Source organism: Crotalus tigris, unplaced genomic scaffold (assembly GCF_016545835.1).
Source record: "Crotalus tigris isolate CLP2741 ecotype Arizona unplaced genomic scaffold, ASM1654583v1 scf7180000020376.317737, whole genome shotgun sequence".
In the NCBI taxonomy this organism is placed as follows: domain Eukaryota; kingdom Metazoa; phylum Chordata; class Lepidosauria; order Squamata; family Viperidae; genus Crotalus; species Crotalus tigris.
The window spans coordinates 137,899-163,736 of NW_024097995.1; the positions used below are offsets into that span (position 1 = coordinate 137,899).

Here is a 25,838-nt window from a genome sequence, read left to right on the forward strand (position 1 = left end):
CTCTTTCCTTTGCTCATCAAGCCAAGGAAAACATGAAGACTAGGCTTTCTAAAATTAAATTGCAGATCTTTCCAAAAAAAGGGATGATATAATAATGATGGGAGTTTTCAATTACCCCAACATCTGTTGGGAGACAAACATTACCAATTCCTGACTTGTCTTGTTGACAGCTTTCTCCTTCAGAGGATAAAAAAAAAAAGACAAAGGAAAATCATTTATCCTTGACTTGAAAACCAAATGAGTCTTTAAATAGAAAAGAATATCTGTAGCTCAGAGTCCAACTGTAGAGTCCTTGGTGCTCTCTGATCTGGACTGTTTGCTAAAAAGATATGCCATTACCCAACTAGGGGTCATGGGTAACTACCCATTGTTGAGTAATGACATTTACACAAGCAAACAACCAAGTTCCACACTAACTAGCATTGATTCTGTGACCTAGGTAGTACTAAAATGTCCCGAAAGCAAATAACCACATTCAGAGTACACTAAGGACTCCAGATGAATCTTTTCCCAGGATTGGGCATCACCTGTAGAGTTGAAAACACCTTCAAAGGATGAGGAAAAGATTATTTTTTATCATGGTGCCTACATGCACACAAAATCCCATTTTGTCCTTCAAATTCAGAACTCCGTTTAAGCCTTTTTTACATTAACCAACAAAAGAGAGGCATTTTTGCAATTTGGGCGGCTTTATAAATTGTTCAATAAATAAATATTAAATCAAAAATGGGAAAAGAAATGTCAAGAATCTTAGAAAAGAGAGACTGAGGCACAATGGCAAAAAGTTCCACTACAGAAGGAAGGAGCAATCAAGCACACAAAACCTCAGGAAAAATTGAAAATAAAATGACACACTGAGGAACTGGAAGCTGAATCAACTCACCAAGAGTCAATATACTCCAATAGACTGAAATTGTAAAGATGGTGCTCAGAGCAGAATGAATTCAGGTTGGTGAAGGCTGGCTAAGTAAGAAAAGGAATTTCTTCATGTATGTTCCAGATAACTGAGGAGAAAAATCAGCTTACAGTATACTCAGTGAAGGCACTAAATGCTAGCCGATAACTAAAAAAAAACAGAAATCATAAATCTTGTTTAGGCTCAGTCTTCTTAAACTAGAGTCATGATGAAACCTACAGAACTTTTTGTAGTGTATTATCTTTGATATCCACCTTCCTTCTCTTACTTTTCCTACAACAACAACAATCAACAACGAGGTGGCGCAGCAGTTAGAGTGCAGTACTGCAGGCCACTTTAGCTGACTGTGTTCAGCAGGTCAGCAGTTCAAATCTCACCGGCTCAAGGTTGACTCAGCCTTCCATCCTTCCGGGGTAGGTAAAATGAGGACCCAGATTGTTGGGGGCAATGTAAATATATATATACATTGCTTATTAGTGTACACTGCTTAGAGAGTGCTTGCACTTAAAGCGGTATATAAGTCTCACAAATAAATAAATAAATCCTGTCAGGTGGATTGGGCTGAGAAAGAGTGACAGGCCCAAGGTCACCCAGCTTTCATAGCTAAGGCAGGATTAAAATTCACAGTCTCCCACTTTCTAGCCTGGTGCCTTAACCACTAGATGAAACTGGCTATATAAATGCTTTAAATAAATAAATGAATGAAGTATTCACATAACATTCTTATTGGCATGTTAGTTAAGTGTTGGCTAGATGGTATAACAATTAAATAGAAATATAATTAGCTCAAAAATTATACTCAAAGAGTATTTATAAATAATTCCTAATCAAACTGGACTGAGGTGTTGAATGCAATGCCTTAAGGATTGCTTCTAGCCCTTATATTCTTCAGTATTTTTTAAAAATTAATGGTATGGTCTAAGAGATGGATGGAATGCTTACTGAATTTGTAGATGAAAAAAATTGAGTATGATATCCTAGAAGACAGTCATAACATTCACGTGAATTATAGGGTACATTATATTGCAAAGCAGATTTAGTGAAAGCATTGTTACAACATTGCACAACTCATATGTATTGAACTATATTAATAATTATACTGTACTAATTGGCAGTGTGCAAAAGCAAAAGTATCATTTGTTCAGCTGCATAAATATTTCTTATTCAAGCATTCTATTTTAAGAATACAATGGTTCCATCTTAACACTGCCTTCTGAAGACTGGAAAAAGAGAACTGAACTTAAACAAAAGTTGGATCCTCCATAATTTCATATGGAGTTGATTTATTTCAAGAAAAATATCCATTTGTAATTCATGCTATATACCAGTGGTGGCGAACCTATGGCACGGGTGCCAGAGGCGGCACTCAGAGCCCTCTATGAGGGCACAAATGCCACCGCCCGAGTCCTAGGCCTTCAGCTGGGTTTTATAAAACCTTTTCACTTTAGGCCTCCGCCGCCATGTGCAAAAAAAAAAAAGGTTCAATCAATCAATTTCAACTTCTCGCGGGAAAAAAAAAGATCTTGCAAAGTTGGAATTGACTGATTGAACTTTTTAGTCCTACCCAGTCTGCTGTTACCACCGCAGCCACGCCCACCCAATGGGTCACACCCACCCAATTGGCCACACTCACCCAACTGGCCACACACAGCCAATGGGCCATGCCCACCCGGCACCCGACGATGCATAAATGGGTTTTGGGTTGCAGTTTGGGCACTCAGTCTCTAAAAGGTTCGCCATCACGGCTATATACCCAATAAATGTTTTAAAATGAAGAAATTGTTGGATGGAGAAATAGTGGACACCTTCTCTCTCTCTCTCTCTCTCTCACACACACACACACACACACACAGAGAGAGAGAGAGAGAGAGAGAGAGAGAGAGAGAGAGAGAGAGAGAGAGAGAGAGAGAGAGAGAGAGAGAGAGAGAGAAAGTATATGCCTGGTATTTTACAGTCCAGATAGTTGAACTATATAACACATCACTTATAAATGAAAAAAGGAAGTTCTTGAATACTTCTAATATTCCCTACTTGGAGCTCCATCGGTTATTTCTTAAGACCTTTTTCCTGCCTGCAGAGCATAAAGAGCAAACGTTCATATTTTGTGTCATTCTCCTTTACATAAGGGAAAAGAACTTTGTGCAGATACTGACAAGCTACTAATATATTGTTGAATACATCAGAAATCTGTAAGCTGGTAAGAAAATCCATTTAACTATATAAAAGCTAATGCTACATGAGTAAATAATTTCCTGAACAACCATGTTAAGAAAGAGGAGAAAACATCTAAGCTTTGATTATGTGTCCTTTTAATGCTTTTCAATACTTTCATGATCCTTTTCCACAATCCAGAGTCTGTTGCAGTTGGGGAGGGGGGGCTAATAAATTCTAAATAAATAATAAAGCACTCACTGTTTTGAATGTATAACATCTACAAAAAGAGAAGGCCAAAGAACACGAGGCAGAACCAGAAGAAGATAGACAACCTCAAAGACATGCTACAATAGCATGGCATCAAATGAACAACAATTAAGGCCATTAGATGTGCAGGAACCAGAATTCTTTATGTACCCCGACATCGAAAGAGTAAAAGAGGAAGTAAAGAAGAAGACTTTTTGATGAAGTTCACCACAAATAATGAGTAAATTAAACTTTCTCTGACTTATTGATCTTACTAAATTCAGGATGAGATGGAGTCTTCCTGATATGGAGGATTTATTTGGGTGATTTATTATCTTTACTGACCAAATCTTAAGAAATCAATACTAACGGCATTTGGATAGGATTTCAATTTCCTGGAAGATATGAAACCTGCGTCAGAGCCTCATATTAAAACAAAATTGTGCAATTGTAAAATAAACCCCAAAACACCTATGTTGATGTTACTCCTCTATATTATTACACTTCTAACTCACCACAGCTAAGACCCTAACTCTCCACTAAATTTCTTTTGGAGTCCAATGGATGTGAAAAGAAAAATATTTTATTGAATTACATTAATCTTAAAATTATAGGATTCCATTCAACATACTTTAAAACTCCAACCACTGATTTGTTGAAATATAATATTTCAATTATCAGCAATATCCAAGTACCCAGGGATTTGGCAGGAGATGTTAGTTGATACCACAAGCATTGTGACATACAAATGATGTGAATTATATATTTCCAGAATGTCAATTTCTTTTGAAAATTGAAATAAAATTTCAATTTCCATTCCCCTTAAAAACTTGCAGTTTTTAAGCTAAGAAAACCTACTGTGCTACAGTTAAAAAACAAGAACTAAGTGCCTGCCATGCTATCAAAGGGGTCAAATACTATCTGCTCCCATAATGGCTTTTGAGATAAATCTGTCACTTAAATTCTGTAAGGAAATAGAGGTCAAACTGTCAGCCCAAATCTTGTAGGGAAGTTATAATTTAGATTTTAACAAAAAAAAAAAAACACCCACCTTTAGGAGTTCAGCCTATCCCTTAAAAAACTCTGAAAGTATTTCATCCTTGCCAGTCTGCCAGGACAGCCATTTTACAAAGATCCAAATCCCATTGTAACAACCATTTTGTGAGTGCTCACATCTCATGCTCTCGACATTCCAGATATAATGATCTATTCAAAAACATTGCTCAATAACTGAAAGCTCTGCAAGTATCTGGGTTCTCCTCTTTTCCCTTTTACAAGGTGGGATGACAATTGCTTTCACCCTGGCTTCTAAGACCACACCAGAATGACAGAATAGAATAGAACAGAGTTTGAAGGGACCTTGGAGGTCTTCTACTCCAGCCCCCTGCTCAGGCAGGAGATCCTATACCATCTCAGACAAGTGACTGTCCAGTCTCTTCTTTAAAACCTCCAGTGATAGAGCGCCCGCAATTTCTGAAGGCAAACTGCTCCACTGGTTTATTATCCTCACTGCTAGGAACTTTCTCCTTAATTCCAGATTGCTTCTCTCCTTGATCAGTTTCCAACCATTGTTTCTTGTCCTGCCCTCTGGTGCTTTGGAGAATAGTTTGACACCTTCTTCTTTGTGGCAGCCCCTCATATACTGGAACACTGCTATCATGTCAACCCTATTTCTTCTTTTCTTTAGACTAGCCAAACCCAAGTCCTGCTACCGTTCTTCATATGTTTTAGTCTCCAGGCCTTTGATCATTTTAGTTGCTCTTCTCTGAACTTTTTCCAAGGTCTCAACATCTCTTTTGTAGTATGGTAACCAAAATTGGCTGCAGTATTGTGGGTGTGGTCTTACTAGGGTTTCATAAAGCACCACTAATACTTTGTATGATCTTGATTCTATGCCTACCCAGGATTGTATTAGCTTTTTTGGCTGCTGTTGCACATTGCTGGCTCATAGTTAAGTGATCATCCACTAGGACTAGGACAGAGTTGGAAGGGATCTTGGAAGTCTTCTAGTCCATCCCTCTGCTGAAGCAGAAGCCCCTATACTATTACAGACAAATGGTTGTCCAATCTTTTCTTTAAAAACCTCTAGTGATGGAGCATCTCCAAATTCTGAAGGCAGGCTGTTCCACTGATTAATTGTTCTCACTGTCAGGAAATTTCTTCTTAGTTCTAGGTTGCTTCTCTCTTTGATTAGTTTCCATCCGGTTCTTCTTGTCCTGCCTTCAGGTGCTCTGGAGAATAAGTTGAGCCCTTCTTTTTGTGCCCCTTAGATCCCCCAGGCACAGCCCACATGGAGCAGCGCAGCCAAGCACATGGCAGCCGGGAAGCAGGGGCAAGACTCCACCCTCATGCCACATCACATGCAGAGGATGCCATGGGGTGCGGGCAGAGGGCATGGCCGCCATGGCGCTACAAAGCTGCCTGGGCGATCTGTGGAAAGTGGCCCTGCGGGTGGGTGGAGCAGGGGGCAGAGTGGGGGCAGGCCAGGGGGGTGGGCCAGGGGGTAGGCCAGTTTTTGGGCACTCGATCTCTAAAAGGTTCGCCATCATTGAACTAGATATACCCAATTCCTGCAACTGTCCTTCAAATGTTTTAGCCACCAGTCCCCTAATAACATCTTCCCAAATCTCAAGTATTTACGATGGTTGCAGCATCCTAGGGCCATGTGTTCATGGCCATTTGTGACCTTCCTAGCCGGTTTCTGACAAGCAAAGCCTATCTGGGGAAGCCAAATGACCATGTGATTCATTTAACACAGGGGTTAAGTCGTATCGCGACTTTTTTGCCATTGCCGGCAATGGGGTGGGCACGGTTTCGCTATGATACATCCGGCCTGCAGGCCAGCAGTTTGACACCCCTGATTTAACAACTGCAATGATTCATTTAACAACATGGCAAAGAAGAGGAAAAATCAAGTACCACTCATTTAACAACTGCCTCACTTAGCAACAAAAATTCTTCCTAATTATGATCCTAAGTCAAGGGCTGTGGGCAAAAATGTGGGCAAAACTCATCAAAGGAATCCCCAGCATCTTACTTAATTACCAACAAGCAACAACAACAAAACCCCACCGAAGAGCATACATCAATTGTTTCTTATAAATAGGAACATTTAGAATGTTCATAATTCATTGTTTATTCAATTAAACAGTTATAATGTGCAACCAGAACATGCAACACTGGTTCTCTTCTTCCTCATAATGCTCATTATCTAACGTTCTGGCTGCCTTCACCCACCATTTTAAACACATTTCACATGTTCTGATTTTTAGATTATTATTCATTTATAGTAGACTATAAGCCCTAAGCCATGCATTTTATATCTGAAGCAATTTCTTTCTGTCCAGACTTATCCAAGATTCCCAGATGATTGCTTTACTCTGAGAAGCCAAAAGAGAGAGAAATAGAGAGACAGAGACATAGAGACAGAAAGACACAGACAAGACAGATTCCAAACCAAACCAAACTGCAGATAAAGAGATGGATTTGCAATTGGCATAGCTGACATTAATTTCCTACATTATCAAAAAGTTACTAGCCAAGCAATTCACAATTTCCCCAGAGATGCAAAGATTTGTATCATAATTTAAATCAAGTCAGGGTGTTTATCACATTGCTAATTTTATAAAAATGAAACAAATTATCCTTCCAATTATATCCTAAACTTCTAACAAATTCTGGTGGGATTTGGGGGAAAATACAGGGGTAAAATAAGTAAGTAAGTGTAAGTAGGTTTAAATTAATGTGAGTTATACTGGGGCCTCCCTAATTCAAAGTGAAGCTAAAATTTAACTAATTTAGACATATTGAAATAAATAAACCTAAATCAAGTCTTAATCCATATAATTCAATTTAAATTAAATGTGACTGTTTTTTGTCCAAGAATTTTAGAAAATTGCTACCCTAAGGAGCAAGAGAATTTATCTAACCAATGATTGATCGATCAATTAATTTTGTGAGAAACCTCTAGGCTGGGGTAGGCAAACCTGGCTCTTTTATGACTTGTGGAGTTCAATATCCAGAATTCCTGAACCAGCCATGCTGACTCAAGAATTCTGGGAGTTGAAGTTCACCTGTCATAAAGGAGCCAAGGTTGCCTACCCCTGCTCTAGGCTATTATAAATGAAAATCCATGGAAATAATTCATAATTACTGAGTTACAAATTTAGAAATAAGAAAGGGTTACCACAGAAAAACAATATCCAAAATGTTTTTTGATGTTCCACTCTGAACAGCAAATAGTTTAGTTATTCCAACTCTAAGCCAGCTGTCCCTCTGTCACACGGACTGGGAACGATAGATGTTACTGCCTACCATAATCAGAAGTCACTAGATTGAAAAATTCACCAAAAGATATTAATTAACTGGAACAAGACTAGAAAGGGGCTATCAAGATGGTGAAAAGACTAGAAACCATGTCCTATGAGGGGTTTAAGAAACCTGGGGATGTTTAGCTTGCAGAAGAAAACATTGAGATAACAGCTGTCATCAAATATCTGAAGGGCAATCACATTGTAGAAGGTTCAGATTTATTTTCATTTGCTTCAGAAAGTAATAGGGTAAAACTTCAAGGATGCAGGTACAAACTTAGACATTAGCTAAAACTACTTGACTATAAAAGTTGCCCATTAATGGAGTAAGTTACGGCATGGAGTATTTTCCTTTCCTTCACTGAAGGTTTTCAGAGGCTGAATAATAATCTGCCAGGAAAGATGTAGTGAGTCCTACAGAGTGCAGGGAGTTGACTTGATGACCTCTTAGATCACTTCCAAATCTACTCTACTTGTCTAAAATTCTATACAGTATTTAAACAAAGACTGCATCCAGTTGGACAGCTAGCACTATCTCAGCCACTGCTATTTCATTATACACATTAGATTGCAATAAACCAGAGCTGACAATCTTTTCAAGATCCAGGTACTAACGCACAATATCAGAAGATGCTCCAAGTGGCTATTGTTGGAAAAATAAATAAAATATTGCCAAATGATCAAACCTTATGGAATAAAACCTTGCATGATGTTTTTCAACGTGCAAAATTTTAGATGCTCTTAACATTCTTTAATTTTTATTCCATTTTGGGTATCGGCCTTGGTTTCAGGTACCATAGGATAAGTCAGGAAAGGTATATATATTTAAATCACACAGTTTGATACTTTTTGATTTGCACAACGTTATGATAAAAGAATGAAGTATTTCTCAGAAGATTGAAAAGAAAGGGATTATGTTATGATAAGGATACTGGAATTTTTTCAAGACATTTTTATCTAGCATCAAAAGATTATTTAAGAAATAATATTCACATTATTTTTAAGAAAAACAAATTCAAATTCAGAATAGAGCTGGAAGGGACTTTAGAGGTCTTCTAGTCCAACCCCCTGCTCAAGCAGCAGACCTTATACCAGTGGTTCTAAACCTTTTTAATGCTGCGACCCCCAACCGGTCATAAGTTGAGGACTACTCAACCAGTCGTAAGTTGAGGACTACTCAACTGGTGCAGCATCGTTTGCAGAATGGGACTTTTGGTGGGCTCAGCAGGGCAGAGACAGCCTGGACAATTCCTATTGGCTTTTGAAAGCCAATAGAATTAGACTCTATTCAAGAGAGTCTATTCTATTGGCTTTCAAAAGCCAATAGAATAAAAGGGAGTAGCACAGCTTAGGAAAAGGGGGGAAAATGGCGGACTGCGTTGTTTGGCGACCCCCATGAAATGGTCGTTCGACCCCAAATGGGGTCCCGACCCACAGGTTGAGAACCACTGCCTTATACCATTACAGACAAGTGGCTGTCCAGTCTCTTCTTAAAAACCTCCAGTGATGGAGCACCCACAACCTCTGAAGGCAAGCTGTTCCAGTGGTTAATTGTTCTCACTGTTAGGAAGTTTCTCTTTAATTCCTTGAGTTTCCATCCATTGTATCTTTTCCTGTGCTTTGGAAAATAAGTTGACTCCCTCTTCTTTGTGGCAGCCCCTCAAATACTGGAATACTGCTACAGTATCATGTCACCCCTGATCCTTCTTCAAAAACAAGAGTACACTCTTCAAAAATGAGAGTACATTTGTGTGCTAATCACAGCATTCCTTAAATAATTAAACTATTGACTATGCTGAACTAAATGTTAAAAATCAGCAAGTAGTGATAAGGTTAGTAGCTTGATATGTCTCCTAACGTATTTAAATCATACCACAGAAAAAAGATTGGCCAGTAATACTAAGAATTATTCAGTCCAACAGCAACTGTGCTAATTTTGTTGTCTCTTCCCACATACAGTAGATTCTATGCCATCTGAGGAAAGATAGAAAATACAGGACAATGCTTGATTAAAATCCCCTTTCAAAAAGGAGATGAGTGAATTCACAAAATGGAGGAATTTGCAACATGTTGAAGAGACACAGGGAGATGTGCCATTCTGTCACCTTCAACTTCAGTGTATTTGAAGTTGCTTTCTTCCATTTCCAACTTTTCCATATATCACATTAAGAATCTGAAAGCAAGTCTAAGCTTCACCTAAGGAATAAGATGAAAGCCACTGGGCTTTTTCTTATAGGAACAAAATGGGTTATGCATCCTTTAAACCATAGAAATATGACTTCGCTTCGCTGCTCCGTGACTATGCCTTAATTACTGGAGCCTAAATAAATGGGAAAGTCCAAAGCAAGAAATGTAAAGACGCATGCAGGCAGACTCCTCTGTGAACTGATATTCAGAGGAGGGAGAAAAATTGTATTTTTTTTTATTCCTTGGGACAAATCATTTGGGAACAACTGTACCTTGAAGGTTGCAAGTCTTACAAATACCAGCACACCTATGCAGCCTGTTAATGGAAGAAAAATAAGTCTGGTCCACCCTATTGTGAAGCAGAGTTCTGCATAGTGGCTAAAGGTGCTGGCACAGGAGTGGAGGGATTGTAAATTCTAACCCTTTTTTAAAAGTTAATTTGGGGCCAGCTGCTTTCTCTCTGTCCTAGAAAGAAGGGACTGGCTGACCACATCCAAAATGTTGTCAAGGAAACTTCAGGGACCAGTTCAAGCAGTCTTTAGGAATCAAGATTGACCTGAGAGACTATCCAATACCATAATAATTAACATGATTTTCCACAATTAAACATTCTGTACCATGATTTTGCACAGCAAATGCCAAACCTCTTATAGTAATTTTTGTCTCTATCCAGTTTAGAAATTCACAGTTTTGCCAAATCGTATTATTTCTTGAAAATGATTAGAGCCAAAATGCATTGTGTCTTTCAATTTGCTAAATGGCAACTATTTCATTAGAAAGGACTTTATGTTTTCCATCTTAGCAAAGATCATCCAAAACCCACATCATGCATTAGATCACTCCAACCTCAATCTCCAGTCTGGAACCTTCCATAACTATTTTGGCTTCAAGTCTTAGAAATTCCAGCCTAATTTAATCTTTGCCCCGAGTAAGTGGGCATACATCCAAATGAAACACTGCCACAATCAGCTTGTTTCATTTCTAGGGATACTAGTGCAATGCATTTGAGCTTTATGGCAGTGTTTTACAATCTAGGCAATTTTAGGATGTGTGGACATCAACTCCCAGAAATCCCCAACTAGTCATGCTAACTAGAGAATTCTGGGAATTGAAGTCTATACATCTTAAAGTTGCCAACACTGCTTTATAGTATGCAAGCACCATATTTAATTCTCTCAAATTAATTTTAATTTATTTATTAAATTTATCTGCCACTCATTTTGCTAGTCAAAGCAACTGTAATGTGCTGGAACGTGCTGTTTCGTAAACAGATCCATATATTTTTATAGGCAGAAGTTCAAAGCCTGTTATACAACATTTGTCACTTAGATCCTCGATGGGAAAACCATTAAAAATTCCAATTGTAATTAGACTGAGGGCTAAAAAAGTATCTCACACAAAGTAATGACAAACACTTTTGCACTCTTGTCAAGAAAAACAACTGGATGTTTTAACAATAATTGACTTTGAATTAAAAAAAAATCCAGTTTTTTGCATTTAATCTACTGGGTTCACACTGGGTTTAACTGGATTGGGTTCAGTTATTATGGCGCTTAACCATAATAATAATACTTTATTAAATATATATGCCACCCAACTCCCAGCAATTACCATTGCCTTACCATGTTGTCAATCACAGGTAAATCTCCAAATAGCCTCAATGACTCTCAAAAAGACTATTAATGACCAGAAAACTGCAAGGAATGTAAATCCTTTCATTCTCCATCATCGGTCAGAACTGAAGAAGCTTCTTGGACGAGAGAAACAAAATGTCTTCTAGCAAACAAGAAAGTCCAGTTGCCTTTTGAAAGAAAGCATCTTTGGGATGTCAAGGCAAAATACAATTTCTTGGTTTGGTACTTAATTAATCTGGCTTTGAACCAACCATCTTTAGAAGAATAAATGTTTCATAGCTGAAAATTCTCTGTAACTATAAAATCTCCATTTCTAAATAACCAGCAATAATAGTTCTACTGAAAAATGACCAATACCATTAATTCTAGGAGCAATACTTAGCAGTGCTTAGATTTTTAAAAAATACAGATATAAGATTCAATAACTAGTTATAATTTAATAGTGCTGTAATCTTTGAATTTAAGAGCAAGCTGTTAATCCTTCTTTTTGTAGGAATTAAAATAACTAATTTATTGGTTGGACACTGACAAAGAGTAATTCAACACCTCCTACAGCTTATTCATACCACAGCAGTCTACATTTGGCTAGGAGGTTGCACATCCCATTTATATAAAACTGCAATAGCAGCTTTTCAAACTTCAAAAAAAAAGTATGCATATAAAATTGTTGCTTTTGTTGCAACAAGACTGTTTGCCAAGACCTATTTTTAATGCCCAGTTATTGTATGTTTAATGGCTAGTCATTACTCATTGCATGTCCTCTTGCAAAAAATACAGCACGTTTATCAAAAGCAGAATGTAGATTTAATCTGTAGTCATTAAATTATAGAATAGGGGAATAACAGACACCCATTACTGAATTGCTGAATGACTAGCTATGACTAGCTAGTTAGATCCATTTTACCATCCAGAAAGTGGTAAGATGGATCTAATCAAGCTTTAGAAGGTACTATAAGCTTTGGGATATTTCTGTAAGGGAAACGGTGCACTAACAAAGAAAAGACTTTGGGCTTCCATTTGATAATAAACTTTTCTCAAAAATTTCAATAAAACAGCAGGATGATTTGAGCTGAATGAACTAAAAAGTAGAAAAAAGAATGTCCAGAATTGCAAGAGACGGGAGAAAGAACTTTCTCTATTTCAATAGCACAGTACAGTTTCTATACTGCATACTTCAATCACCTTTAAAGCATTCCACAAAAGTCTTGAAGTTTGGTGAGGTTTCCTGTAAAACTGCAGTGCTCAGAACGAGCATGAGAATGAAACAATATACATCTATAGCTTAGATACAGTCCGAGACTTCACAATACCTCCATTCATATAGACGAGTTTGATTATCAGAATTATAGGCTTAAACTGACCCTCTAGAAAATGGACTTTTTCCATACTCTTTTTTTTTCTTTTATGAATAGGGCTGCAGCGACCCAATTTGTATTGTTTATTCCACCAAAGTTTTTTGATATTATAAAGTTTACATTTTTAAAGTTTATAAATTTATTAGATCCTTGTTGCCTTCAAATACGTTGATGAAGCAATGGAGATACAATAATAAGGAATTAGGTACCTGATCTGACACACTCTTAAGACTTGTAGCTAACATATACAGGCAGTCTCCGACTTACATCCATAATTGAGTCCAAAATCTTGTTGCTAAGCAAGAAAATTGTTAAGTGAATTTTGCCCCATTTTACGACCTTTCTTGCCACAGCTGTTAATGAATCACTGCAGTTTTTAGGTTAGTAACTCGGTTGTTAAGTGAATCTGGCTTCCCCATTGACTTTGCTTATCAGAAGGTCACAGAAGGTGATCACATGACCCCGGAACACTGCAACCGTCATAAATATGAGTCAGTTGCCAAGAGTCCGATTTTTTATCACCTGACCATGGAGATGCTGCAATGGTTGTAAATGTGAAAAACAGTCGTAAGTCACTTTTTCAGTGCCATAACTTTGAGCAGTCACTGAACAACTGTTGTTAAGTTGAGGACTACTATAGGTTAAACACATTGCCTTACAAAGCATAGGACAAAACAGCAAACTAATATGAGATTTATTTTTATTTTATTTTTTTAAAAAAAGACCTATTACAGTATGTTTCAATTACTGGTAATGGATCAGGATCAATATGTCAGGATCCAGCTACTTTCTGATCTTGGGCTGAACCATTTGGAGCAGGAGAATGGAAATAATTGTATTCACTAATATTCAGAGAGAGTTAAAGTGGATTTCTTACAGTCTAACAAGCCCATTTGTTAACACCTGCCCTAACTGTAGCTGCTTCTGGGTCGTGCCCCATAAAATCAGTTGAAAGGCTGTTTCTGATTGCATCTGTGGCTCCTTCTGGGAAAACTGAAAAGCTTGAAATCTAAATTATCAGTATAGGTTTTGACTGCAAATGTTTTGCAAAACAAATCTAAGCTAAAAATCTGGGTGCATATTGAAGTGTGCATACAACATTTGTACCTAAAAGCAAATTCAGGGGTTAGGTGCTGTTAGAACTATAGCTTAAAAACAAGAGGGAGATAATTGAATACGGAATGTAAGTTTTGGTTAAGTTAAAATTTGAGCCACTAAAAAACCTCCAATAACCCATTATCTGGAGTCAATCCTACCGTTCTGTAGATAATGAGAAGTTGCTTTATCTCTGTCTGTCTGTCTGTCTGCCTGTCTGTCTGTCTGTCTGTCTGTCTCTCTCTCTCTCTCTCTCTCTCTCTCTCTCTCTCTCTTTCCCTCCCTCCAGTCTGCTTGGCCATAACTCTTAAGGATGAACACAAGCTCTGGAGTTCTAAGACTTGTATTCCAATTCCTGAAAACCAGTAAATATGACTTTTGTTGTTGTTTTTATGTCCAATTCTCAGAGCCTGCCTGGACAGGTCCTTGAAGTTTTCTTGGCAAAGTTTTTCAGAAACAGTTTGCAATTTCTTCTTTCCTAGGTCTGACAGAAAATGACTGGTCTAAGGTCACCCAGCTAGCTTTGTGCCTAAAGCAGCACTAGAACTCACAGTCTCCTGATTTCTAGCCTGATGCCTTAACCTAGCGGTCCCCAACCTTTTTGGCACCAAGGACTGGTTTCATGGAAGACAATTTTTCCACAGACTGGGGGGGGGGAGGAGGCGTGCCAACCTATATCCTTCACAGTAGAGCTATTAGATTCCTAATAGGCCATGGACAAGTACCAGTCTGCAGACCAGGGATTCTGGACCCCTATCTTAACTATTACACCAAACTGGCTCTCTGCCTATGTAAAAGGTGGTAAAAAATTCATGGAAGATCTCAATTAGCACAGGGTAGACACCTTCCAGATATGTGGGAACTACAACTCCCAGAATCCCAAAGGAGCATGACAACATGGGCTAGAAATCAGGCAGGTGTTGCTCCAACGCAGCAGAAATGCAGATAAAGAAAACTATCTTAACCAGGGACATTGGGGTGGGAAGGGGGTAAAAAAAAACCTTTAAATGGCAACTGTGCCTGCCCAGTTAAAGCCCATCCCTGTTTATAGATTTCATGTGTATATCACACATACAAAAAGGTGGGGGTTTGATAAGCTGGCAACTGCCTTCTGAACTTTTCTTATTCCTCTGCAGCTATTCCTGGTCTTCTCCTATCTCCACTATAGCAATACAGTAACCAGTTCTTCTACTGTATCAAAGAGAAAAATAACAACAACATTTATGTTAACAAAGATCACAAAACTGTCAGCTCTGACCTATTTCTTCCACTTCAACTAGAAGGAAACAAGCGATGTTACCTTCTAAAATCAAAACATTCCTGACAGCCATCTCCATAAGTTTATACATTTAAAGATGGCCTGCATCATCCACCACCACCACCATCATCCTCATTGTCATCTTCATCATCCATCATCATCCTTTTGTAAATGTAGAACAAACACAAGCACCTTACAGAATAAGTAAACTTTGACTCAAAGAAACAGTCCTAATTTCTAATAGAAATCAGTATATATTCACTTAACAGTTCCATGCCCTGTATTCTGCAACACAAGGTTTTTCAAATTATTAATATTAGGAACATAACTATTGTATTTAACATAACTTATTGGTATCATATTATGATTATTATTCTGTGGCTTTGCATATACACTGAGAATTTCTGTACTGGAGACAAATTCCTTGTGTGTCTAGTCATACTTGGCCAAGAAAGTATTCTATTCTATTCTATTCTATTCTATTCTATTCTATTCTATTCTATTCTATTCTATTCTATTCTATTCTATTCCATTCCATTCCATTCTTTGACAACTTTATATAGCTGTCCATCTCAGAAAACAAGTGATTCTGGGAGGCATACAACAATGCTAAAAAACAGTTAAATAATAAATACCGCAAACATTTTTTTTTAAATTAAAGAAATATAAAAACAAGGGTCAAAAGAAGAAATAGCAGGCAGGAGGTGCTAATAATTATGGAGCCTAATTAATTCACCAGTCCTCAGGAGTTTTCAGGTCTGATAGCATAGCTATCAGAGGGATCTTTGGAAAGTCAGAAGTGATTGTGCCAGCCCCACCAAAGAGGGGAGGATATTCTGTAACCCATGAACCACAGCGGAAAAGGGCCACCACATAGGGGCCACCAAATGTAGCTCCCTAAAAGACAGAATTTGTAAATGCCCTCTCTGGGATGGGCAGACATAATTGGGAGAGATGATCCCTTAAATCACCTGGTCCTATACCACGTAGGGCTTTAAAAATCAAAAAACAGTTCCTTGACTTGGATCTGGAAACAGATCCAGTAATCTATGCAACTTAAGAGCAGAGGTGTAACACACGTTCTACCAGAAACACAACATAACTCTCCATGCTGCTGCATTGTGCACTAGCTGAAGTTTCTGGATACTCTTCAAGGGCAGTCCCTTGTAGAGCATATTACGATAGTCCAAATGAAAGTGAGTAGGACATGAATGACCATGAGTACGGCCCCTCAATCTAGGAATGGGGGCAACAGGCACACAATACAAAACTGTACAAAGAACCTCCTAGCTACAATTGCTCCAGGGCAGAAGTTGTAAATCCAGGACAGCCCCTAGATTCTGCACAGGGTCTACTTGGGGCAGTGCAACCCCATACTCCTCCCTTTTCTCCGCCTCTCTTTTGCATGTGCACAAATCTATATTATTCACACTGGAAATACAGAATAGTCAACTTAATATCACTTTCTGAGTAATGGATCCTGACTACTTACTTATATAGATATGGTTTTTTAAACCATAATTAGGTTGTTAAGCAAAGTGATCACTAAATAATAATAATAACAAAGTTGGAAGGGACCTTGGAGGTCATCTAGTCCAACCAAGTAAATAAAACAGCAACTGTGCTTATTATAATCTTCCTACAGCTTTCCTTTGCTTTATAGGCTTGTGAAGGTCATAAATATGAGGATTGGTCATAAAATTATTACTTCATCCCCATTGTAACTGTGAATGGTTGCTAAATGAGCTGCTCATTAAACGAGGACTCCCTGTACACATGCAGAGTAAGCTGGTGATGACTGGACAGAGCAACTGATAGCCAAGCGATACAGTAAAATCTCTCTGCTTCCTTCTAGGAGTCATTCACATTTTTGTAACCTAAGCGTGACAGCCTTATGCATTGGCAAAACCAGAATTTCTGCTACATTCTCGCCTTCCGCATTCAGAATGATTACCACTGTTTGTATTCTGATAATGAAAGAGGAAATTAATACCCAATAATTACATTTCCCTAACCATCAGAGACTTGTGCCCTTTGTTCTTTGCAATGCCTGGCTCATACTGGTAATTTTCAATAGATTCCCACTTACAGTTTGATTAGGAAATTAGCAGGCCATATTGTTCTTTCTTTATTCAAGCTTTCCCACCAAAAAGGGAAGACTCTCCTCTGCATTCTGCTTCTGTGCTTGAATAACTACTGTAAATTCAAATAAGGTGGCTATAGAAAAACCTTGGCCCTGCAGATATCCAGCCTCTCTTGCTCCAGCAAGCACAGAATAAGAAACTTTGTTAGGATACATTTCACGTTTTGCAAGGAACGCTCTGTCCCTATCTGAAGTTATAGCTGGACGCCAGGGAAAGATTTTGTCCTCTGTTTTTCATGCAATCTGAAATATTTCCTGTTGCTCTTTGATACAGAAAGTTATTACCGGATTGATTCAAACCACCAGAATATAGCCGAGTAAATCTCTGGGCCAATCTTTCTTCTCAGACAGAAAGAATGGGGAAGATGCCAAAAAAATATACTTTTTGGCCGCAGGAGAAGGAAACACAGAAGCTTTAATGTGCAAATACTTTCACAGGGCTGTCAAAAGCTGACTTGATATTAGCAGTAAGTTTAGACCTGAAGATTTATAATCTGAACTGACTGCTCCTTAGGACATAAATAAAATAAATAAATAAATAAAGAAAGAAAGAACAAACAAACAAGGGGGAAAGACTATTGTTTCGAGTTTCTATTGTTCCCAATGGCTGAACACACTGGAAACATCCTGTTTTGTACCAAGCTGTCTATAAAAGTTTTTAGGGCATTTGGGTTGAACTAATTATGGATCCAAACACATGTTCTTAATTCCTAATTATTTATTGTTTTCTCTATTTGCTCTATTTATATCCCTCCTTGATTACTTTACAAGTGTAGCGTAACCCTCTCAGGGGCCGCCAGAGCCCAGGCCCTCCTAGCCCCTCCCTTCTTCCTGTTATACCGGGCACCGGCACTCCCAACAAGTTGGTGGAATGACCTGTTTCGCAGGAGCTCGCGCAGAGTGAGAGGGAGGCAGGTTCCCTGTTTACCGGAACAATAGCTGGCCCCTGGCCATGGCAGTCAGTATGCGACAATGTTTATCAGCCCCCTGGCAGTCATGGGAACAATAATCGATCACTTGAAAAACAAGGGGGGGAAAAGACCCTTCGGCTCCAGGCAACAGCAGGAAACACTACCGAAGATAGTCAGCACCCCGCAGCAACAGCTCACCCTGTAAGGGCAACTCCCCACAATGTCCTCAGCTTGTACAGGTGATAATAATCAAAGTTCGGATGGCCGCTGGTCTCCAAAGCAGTAGCAACCAGCCTCTCCGTCTGTCATCGCTTGTAGCCCAAATCCCCCCAAATCCCCTCCCCTGTCCTTTCTAATTAAAACCTGAGTTTTAAAACCCCAGCAAACTTTCCATCTTCTCACTCTCACTCTTCCCTTCGCTCAGAATATTCCCCCTGCGAAAGAAAGCAATAAAACTCCACTCTCTCCCTCTCCCTCTTATTTCAGGGGAAAGGAAATGCATAAAACCCCAAACTCCTCTTTGGCTTCACCTGGTCTCTCTCCGGCCACAACAACAACAACCAACCCTCTTTTCTCCTTCTACCTTTCTTTCCTTCCGAGCAGTCCATGCCCACCATGCCCAAACCAGCCACAGCTGCTTGAGCCTCGCCCTTTCCTCCCTCCTGCAAAGCCTTTCAGCCAGTCCCGCTACACCCTCCCCCCAACTAAGAAGTTTCTTTGGTCCCCCAAAGAATAGTAGATTTTCTATTGAGTCAACCTGCATTTCGCGGTCGGCATCACTTTCTCTATGCTGTGACCAGGCCATCGTATGTTAATCTCTTCACTGGATGTATCACCTGCCTTGGCCTCTGTACTTTAGGCTCAACAATATTGCGGGCACCATCCTCCCGCAGCTCTCCACCCCCGGAGGCAGCCGGGACTGACAGTTCCTCCTCTAATTCTGGGGATCGTGGGGTGTGTGAAGTAACCAGATCCATCTCCAATGACTAACTCTGTGATCTCCGGGGTCAATGCCCCCTCCTGTCCCAACAGTCCCCCAGGCTGGTTTACTACCTCCAGTCCTTGAGGGGTCCTCTCCCACTCACAGACATTAAGTTCAGAAATATCGGGCCCAGACTGTTCTGATTCCACCTCAATACCCACAGTGGGAGGTGTGATCCTAGTATTCCCCGATGATCACAACCAACCTATACAACTCTCTTCTTCTTCAGAGTCTTCCGTTTCCCTTCCTGCAGACAGATCGGGTTTCACCCTAGTTCATAACCTTCTTTCTACTGTGTGGGGCTCTGTTGCAATGGCTGGTTGGGTAACTTGTATTGCCTCATTCAAGGGCAATAAGTGGTTTCAATGCCACACTTTCAACAGCCCTGAACTTCCCTCTGGTCATATCCGATACACTGGTAATCCCAACAGCTTCTCACTAACCACATACAGCTGGGAGCCCCACTTATCTGCCAGTTTATGCTTCCCAGAGAGACCCAAATTCCTTAATAACACCCAGTCACCAGGTTGCAAATCCTGAGCTCTCACTTTCAAATCATAGTTCCTCTTATTCCGCCGTTCCCGGACCCCTGTGGCCCCTGAGGCCTTCTCGTAAGCCTCCTTCAAATTCTTCCTCAATCTATCCACATAATTACAATGTGACCTAACTGAGGTCTCATCCATCGAGGTGCCAAAGACTATGTCTACAGGCAGGCGGGCTTCCCTGCCAAACATCAACCGATACGGGGAATACCAAGTGGCATCATTCTTCATGCTATTGTATGCATGCACGGCAGTAGAAATATTGTTTCTGTTCTTCAGTAAGTGTCCCCAACATATCCAAAAGAGTACGATTAAACATCTCAGGCTGCGGATCTCCTTGTGGATGATAAGGGGTGGTACGTGACTTCCAAATGCCCAGTAGACCCAGTAATTGCTTAACAAGCCTACTTTCAAAGTCTCTCCCTTGATCGGAATGTATGCGCTGGGATAACCCATAATGTACAAAAAACTTCTCCACCAGTACTTTGGCTACCATAACATCACGCTGATCTTTTGTCAGGAAAGCCTAGGCATAACGAGTAAAATGATCAGTCATGACTAACACATTCCCTCACCCACTTACATCCGGTTCCAGGCAAAGGAAGTCAATGCAAACCAAATCCATAACTTTGCAAATGGCCCATCAGTGCAGTCCTCGAAGGTAGGGTTTTCCTCTGGACACAACGCAGACAGGATCTGCAATAATCCTTGACTTTTGTCTTCATGCCGGGCCAATAGAATCAATCCATTACTAACTTAGAAGTCTTTTCCGGCCCCAGATATCCATGCTCATCATGTAGCATAATCAACACTGCTTCTCTGTGTTTCTCCAGAAGCAAAAGTTGCCACCTTTCTTCAAGCCCATCTGAAGGGCCCCTCCGATAGACCACTCCATCGTGAAGCTGTAGTCGGTCCCACTCCTTGTGCAACACTCAGGTTCCTCTCGATGAATCGGCAAGTAAACCCTCCCGCTGGCCACTTCTCAGAGCTCTTTTGACCAGGCCACAAAGGAGATCCGCCACCTGGTCCCTCCTCAGATCTTTCTTAGTCAGAGCAAACCTACCTTCCTCTCTGACCTGAACAGGATTGCAATATAGTTTGGGAACACCTGCAATAGTAACTCACATTGATTTAGCCCCAGTTTCTCCCCTAGCTCGATGCTGAACCCCCTGGTACAATGTGAATACCATCAGGGGTCAATTGTATCCACTATCTGATATATGCCCCTGGATCATGGGGTCTCCTTGACTAAGCATCTGCATCTGTTTTCCTCACACCTGGGTGGTATCTCAAACTGAACCTAAATCCAGAAATGAGGTATGCATGGAAACTCCACCCTCAATCACTGTCAGCCTTGCATGTTTAGGCCAAATGTAGCTGAATAATTCCAGGAAGCAAAATTCATTAGCTTTACACATGAATAGAGAAGATGTTATTTGCAAGCAAGTTGCACATCGAATCACTTCCAGCCTTCATTTCAATTAAGAATAAATCCATGCACACACTTGCTAGTTTTACCAAAGCAGCATCTTCTGCTGAAAAGATAAACATCAGATCTCTTTGGAACTAGAAATCATTTTGATAAAAATGTTTCTGTCCCACACATTGGTGACTCGGGTTGAGATCCATCCCAGGGCTAACCCAGTCTCTTTCTTCTTCCAAGCTCAAAGCTGAAAACAGTCTTGAAGAAGAGGTGGAGGAAATATAAAACTTATTGCAAGAACCATTGATAAAGGGGGGAAAAGTCGTGTAGATGCATTTAAGTTTTTTATCCTGAATTTTGCAAAATGCCACAGCTTTGATCATATTTCTGTCCTGGCTGTTTAATCTTCCTGTTGTTTGTTTTCCTAGGCAAGGCTCCAACGCACTGCACATATGGGTCCCAGGCCATTGGGGGCTTGTATTTTTCAGGCAGCAGCCCCCGCTGCCACATGGTAAGCTGCTTTCCAAACAGAGGGGAATTTCAAAAGCAGATTGTAAGATGGCATTAATGATGGTTCCCTAAATGAAGCTGAAATCTTTTTAAAAAGACTCCTTTGGATGAGCTTAAAAACAGAACATTTTTAAAGTGTGAGGGTTTTTTTTTAAAAAAAAAATCTATGATTTGATATTCTTGCATTGTTTCCACTGTGAAATTTTTATGATTGGTTGGGGGGTAGGTAAGTATATGGTAGATAGATAGATAGATAGATAGATAGATGGATAGATAGATAGATAGATAGATAGATAGACGGACAGACAGACAGACAGGCAGATACAGACAGACAGACATAATAGATTATGACTGACATAATAGATGATAGGCATAGATATATAAAGAGATAATAAATAATAGAGAAGCATAGATAGATAGATAGATAGATAGATAGATAGATAGATAGATAGATAGATAGATAGATAGAGATAGATAGTAGACAGACATATAGATGATATAGATATATACAGATAATAAATATTAGGGATATGATAGATAGATAGATAGATAGATAGATAGATAGATAGATAGATAGATAGATGGATAGACAGATAGATAGAGATAATAGACAGACATATAGATGATATAGATATATACAGATAATAAATATTAGGGATATGATAGATAGATAGATAAATAGATAGATAGATAGATAGATAGATAGATAGATAGATAGATAGATAGATAGATACAGATAATAAATATTAGGGATATGATAGCTAGCCAGCTAGCTAGCCAGACAGATAGATGATAGATAGATAGATAGATAGATAGATAGATAGATAGATAGATAGATAGATAGATAGATAGATAGATACTGTATTTTGCAAAATGAAAGTTTTGTAGGAGACAAAGTCTTATCTGGAGATGCTTAAGTACATCAATAAATCTTATGCTGGGACAGTGACTTTTCTGATTCTCAGTGCTACTATGGCAGTAATTGAGATGATCTCACTCTCAGTGGAATAGGAGAAGAATAGTTCAAGCCTTAATTGCATGAAGAATAGCCAAGACCAGGGATACTTACTTACACACAATGGCTTGTTGGTGGTTTAGGTAGAAAACAAAACTATTGTTTTATGGTACAACAAAACAAGAAAGGATGGCAAGACCACTATTCTCAGCTGTGGACTAGATTCTGCCAGGAACATCAGGAAAAACACTAGAAAACTTGGAATTTAATATTTAGAGTAGGTTAATAGTACAGAAATGAGGAGATTAAAAAATGGGAGAAAGAGGCAAGAATTACCAGAAAGAGAATTTCATGGATTCCAGTAGCAGAGCATGCTGAGAAGAAAAGCATTAATGTAAGTTGCAACAGGAATGTTAATGCTATTTACTGCTTTTCACTGATTTATAGATTCTCATGCTCAGCCAGGCAATACATTTAGCTATTGAGCCTCCCTTGCAGAAGAGATGCTACTGGGGTGAGGCCTAAGTTACACTAATTTTATCAAGCAACCCCACTCCTGGAAACCTCAATGTCTAAAAACTATAATGCTAAAAGATCGGTTTTATTTTATTCATCTATATTTCATGTTCTAGACCACCCATCTCCCTCAAGGAGTTTCTTTTAATATAAAAAGGTAACGGTTTCCCTATTAGTAGTGTCCAACTCTAGGGCACGGAGCTCATCTCTGTTTCTTGGCCAAGGGACCCAGCATTGTCCAAAGACAATTTCTGTGACATTTGGCCAGCATCATTGTACACCAAAGGTGCACGGAATGCTATTCCTTTCCCACCAAAGTGGTACCTATTAATCTACTCGCATTTGCATGCTTTTGAACTCCCAGGTGGGCAGGAGCTGGAGCAAGTAACGGGAGCTCACCCCATTATGTGGAGCTCAGGTCTCGAACCTGGCATGTCAGCTCTCCAGCTGACAAGCTCAGCTTCTTTAACTGCTGAGCCTTCTTATCTTGTGACTCAAACCCGTGTAGGGATTATCATTCTAATCCCATCTTTCTTGTTTGAGGACTTTCTATCTCTTGAAGGGCTTCTTATAAAATCCTCAAGGCTTCAAAAGATTGGCAAGATTCAGACCACTCTCACCATCTCTCGTGGACCAACACAATAATTTCCAACACATAGACATTTGGAAAGGATTAAGGCTTTCCTTATTTTTTTTTTTTTTTGAAAAAAATAAGGGCTTTAGCCCATTTCAGAAGTTTCAAGCCTTCTTTGCAGGACATCTAGCCAGCACAGAAAACTACAGTACTTCCTTGTTCTATTTCATAAAGGGGAACATTCCTGTATGATCCAGGGCTGATGACAGCCATCTGGGAGAAGATCCAGGCCTGAGTTCATCCATCATGTTAATGGGCAACAGTGCGGTTCGGTAGAAACTCAGATCCTCGGGTTTGTAAGACAGGCTTAAGGTCTTGGCAATGATAGGCGAAAACAGCCCCTTCCTGCAAGGAGCTGTCAAAAGGCTGCTGCTCAGGCCTCCTTTGAAGCCTCTTCAGGTGAACCTCAAGGACAGACTCCACCATGTAGTAGCCTTCATGTCTGCTGGCTTCACCTGATGCCCAGAACAGAAACCAGAAAGTGCTTGCAGGCAAGTAGGAGCTCAGTATCTAACACAGACTAACAGCTGCAAATGAAAAGGACTCAGATCAAGACACGGTGGGATTCCACGGACGCCTTCGGAAGGGAGTGCAGGCTCTGAATGGGTCTCCGTGGAAGGAAACCGCAGGCTCCTTTTCCAGGGAGGTGGGGGCGAGCGGCCGGGCGAGCGTTGCAGTGGAGCTATGCGGGAGCCTGGCAAAGAGGGAAGCCGTGGCGGCTGTCCCTGGCTTAGCAGGTCCTCGCCGGTTCACCTCTCCGCGCCCCTCCAAGCCTCCGTCTACGGCCAGCACCCTCCCCTCCCCCTCATTTTGCAAAGGGACGGAAGCCTTTGACCTGCTTCCCCCCTTCCTAGCCAGCCGACTCGGCTGCGATCGCCCCTCAGGTGAGAGCAAAGGACGGGGAAGGCGGTGAGGGCGCCCGGGGGCGCCTCTGGCTTTGCAAAAGGGAAAGGCAGGAGAACCGCAGCCCTTACCTTCCACAGCCATTCTCTCAGAGTTCGCTTAATGCATGCATAATTCGCCTGCCCAGAGATGCTTCTCCTCCTCCTCCTCCTCCTCCTTCCTCCCTTCTTCCCCCACCCCCTTCTTTCCTTTCTTCTCTTTCTCCCTTCACGGTTTTCTCTCTTGCTCATCTGCAACCGAGAAGTTCAACCTGCAGCGAGGAAGGCTTAGCCCCCTTCCCTCTGCAGCCTGGGAAATGGAGTCTCTGCCTCCCCAGTCAAGCTGCGCCTCGGTGGCCCTTGGTGGCGACGGAGCTCCCTCACTCCCACGGAGCCCCAGTCCTCTCCACCTGAGACCGTCTCCCGCAGAGGAGGACTCCCTTCCTTCTTGCCCGGCCTCAGGGGATCAAAACCAATGGGGAAAAGCAGACTACAATTCCCGACATGCAATGCCGCAAAGTTTAGCGGAGACCTGGAGTGGGAACGGTTTGATTGAGCGCTTCCTTGTCAAATTAGAAGAGGAAACAGGTAAAACCGGGTGGTTATCGGACGGCCTGGCAAAAAAACAAAAAAAAACAAAACAAAAAACAGCAGCTGGGATCAGAACCTTTCCAAAAGCAAGGGAGACTTTGCTTCCCAAATAGCTTTTGGCTGCAAACGTGCAGCAAAATTTGCTGATGCTACTAACAACATGCTACTTTCGTTATTTTATAGGCGAGGTCCAAAAGTAAGTTTGCACCTTCTAGGGTTTTTTTTTGTTTTGTTTTGTTTTGTTTTGTTTGTTTGTTTTTACCTTTTACCACATTTCTGGGCTTCTTTGAGGTACCTGTCTCCTATCAAGCCATTTGGATTTCTTAGAATCATAGGGCTGGGAGGGATCTTGGAGATCTAATAGTCCAACCCCTGCCCAAGGCAGGCGTCCTTAGACCATCTCAGACCAATGGCTGTCCAATCTTTTCTTGAAAACCTCCAGCGATAAGAGCACCTGCAATTCTGGGAGGCAAGCTGTTCCATTGATTAATTGTTCTCATTGTCAGGAAATTCATCCTTGCTTCCAGATTGGGCCTCCCTCTTACGAGCTCGTTGCTTCTTATCCTGCCCTCAGGTGCTATGGAGAATAAATTGA

General features: G+C 40.3%; 1 protein-coding gene across 5 annotated transcripts in view; it reads right to left on the minus strand.

Annotated features, from left to right (window-relative positions):
• Positions 1–25,093, minus strand: part of SAMD12 (sterile alpha motif domain containing 12) — a 99,751-nt gene extending 74,658 nt beyond the window's left edge. For 3 of the 5 annotated variants that reach the window (XM_039366801.1, XM_039366800.1, XM_039366804.1), the window contains exon 1: positions 24,746–24,892. In XM_039366801.1, the coding sequence (XP_039222735.1) occupies positions 24,746–24,758 (13 nt within the window). In that variant the 5' untranslated portion in view covers positions 24,759–24,892. Of the gene's footprint in view, positions 1–24,745 lie in introns of all 5 variants that reach the window. The other 2 variants (XM_039366805.1, XM_039366802.1) reach the window with 2 other exon arrangements.
• Positions 25,094–25,838: the final 745 nt, after the last annotated feature.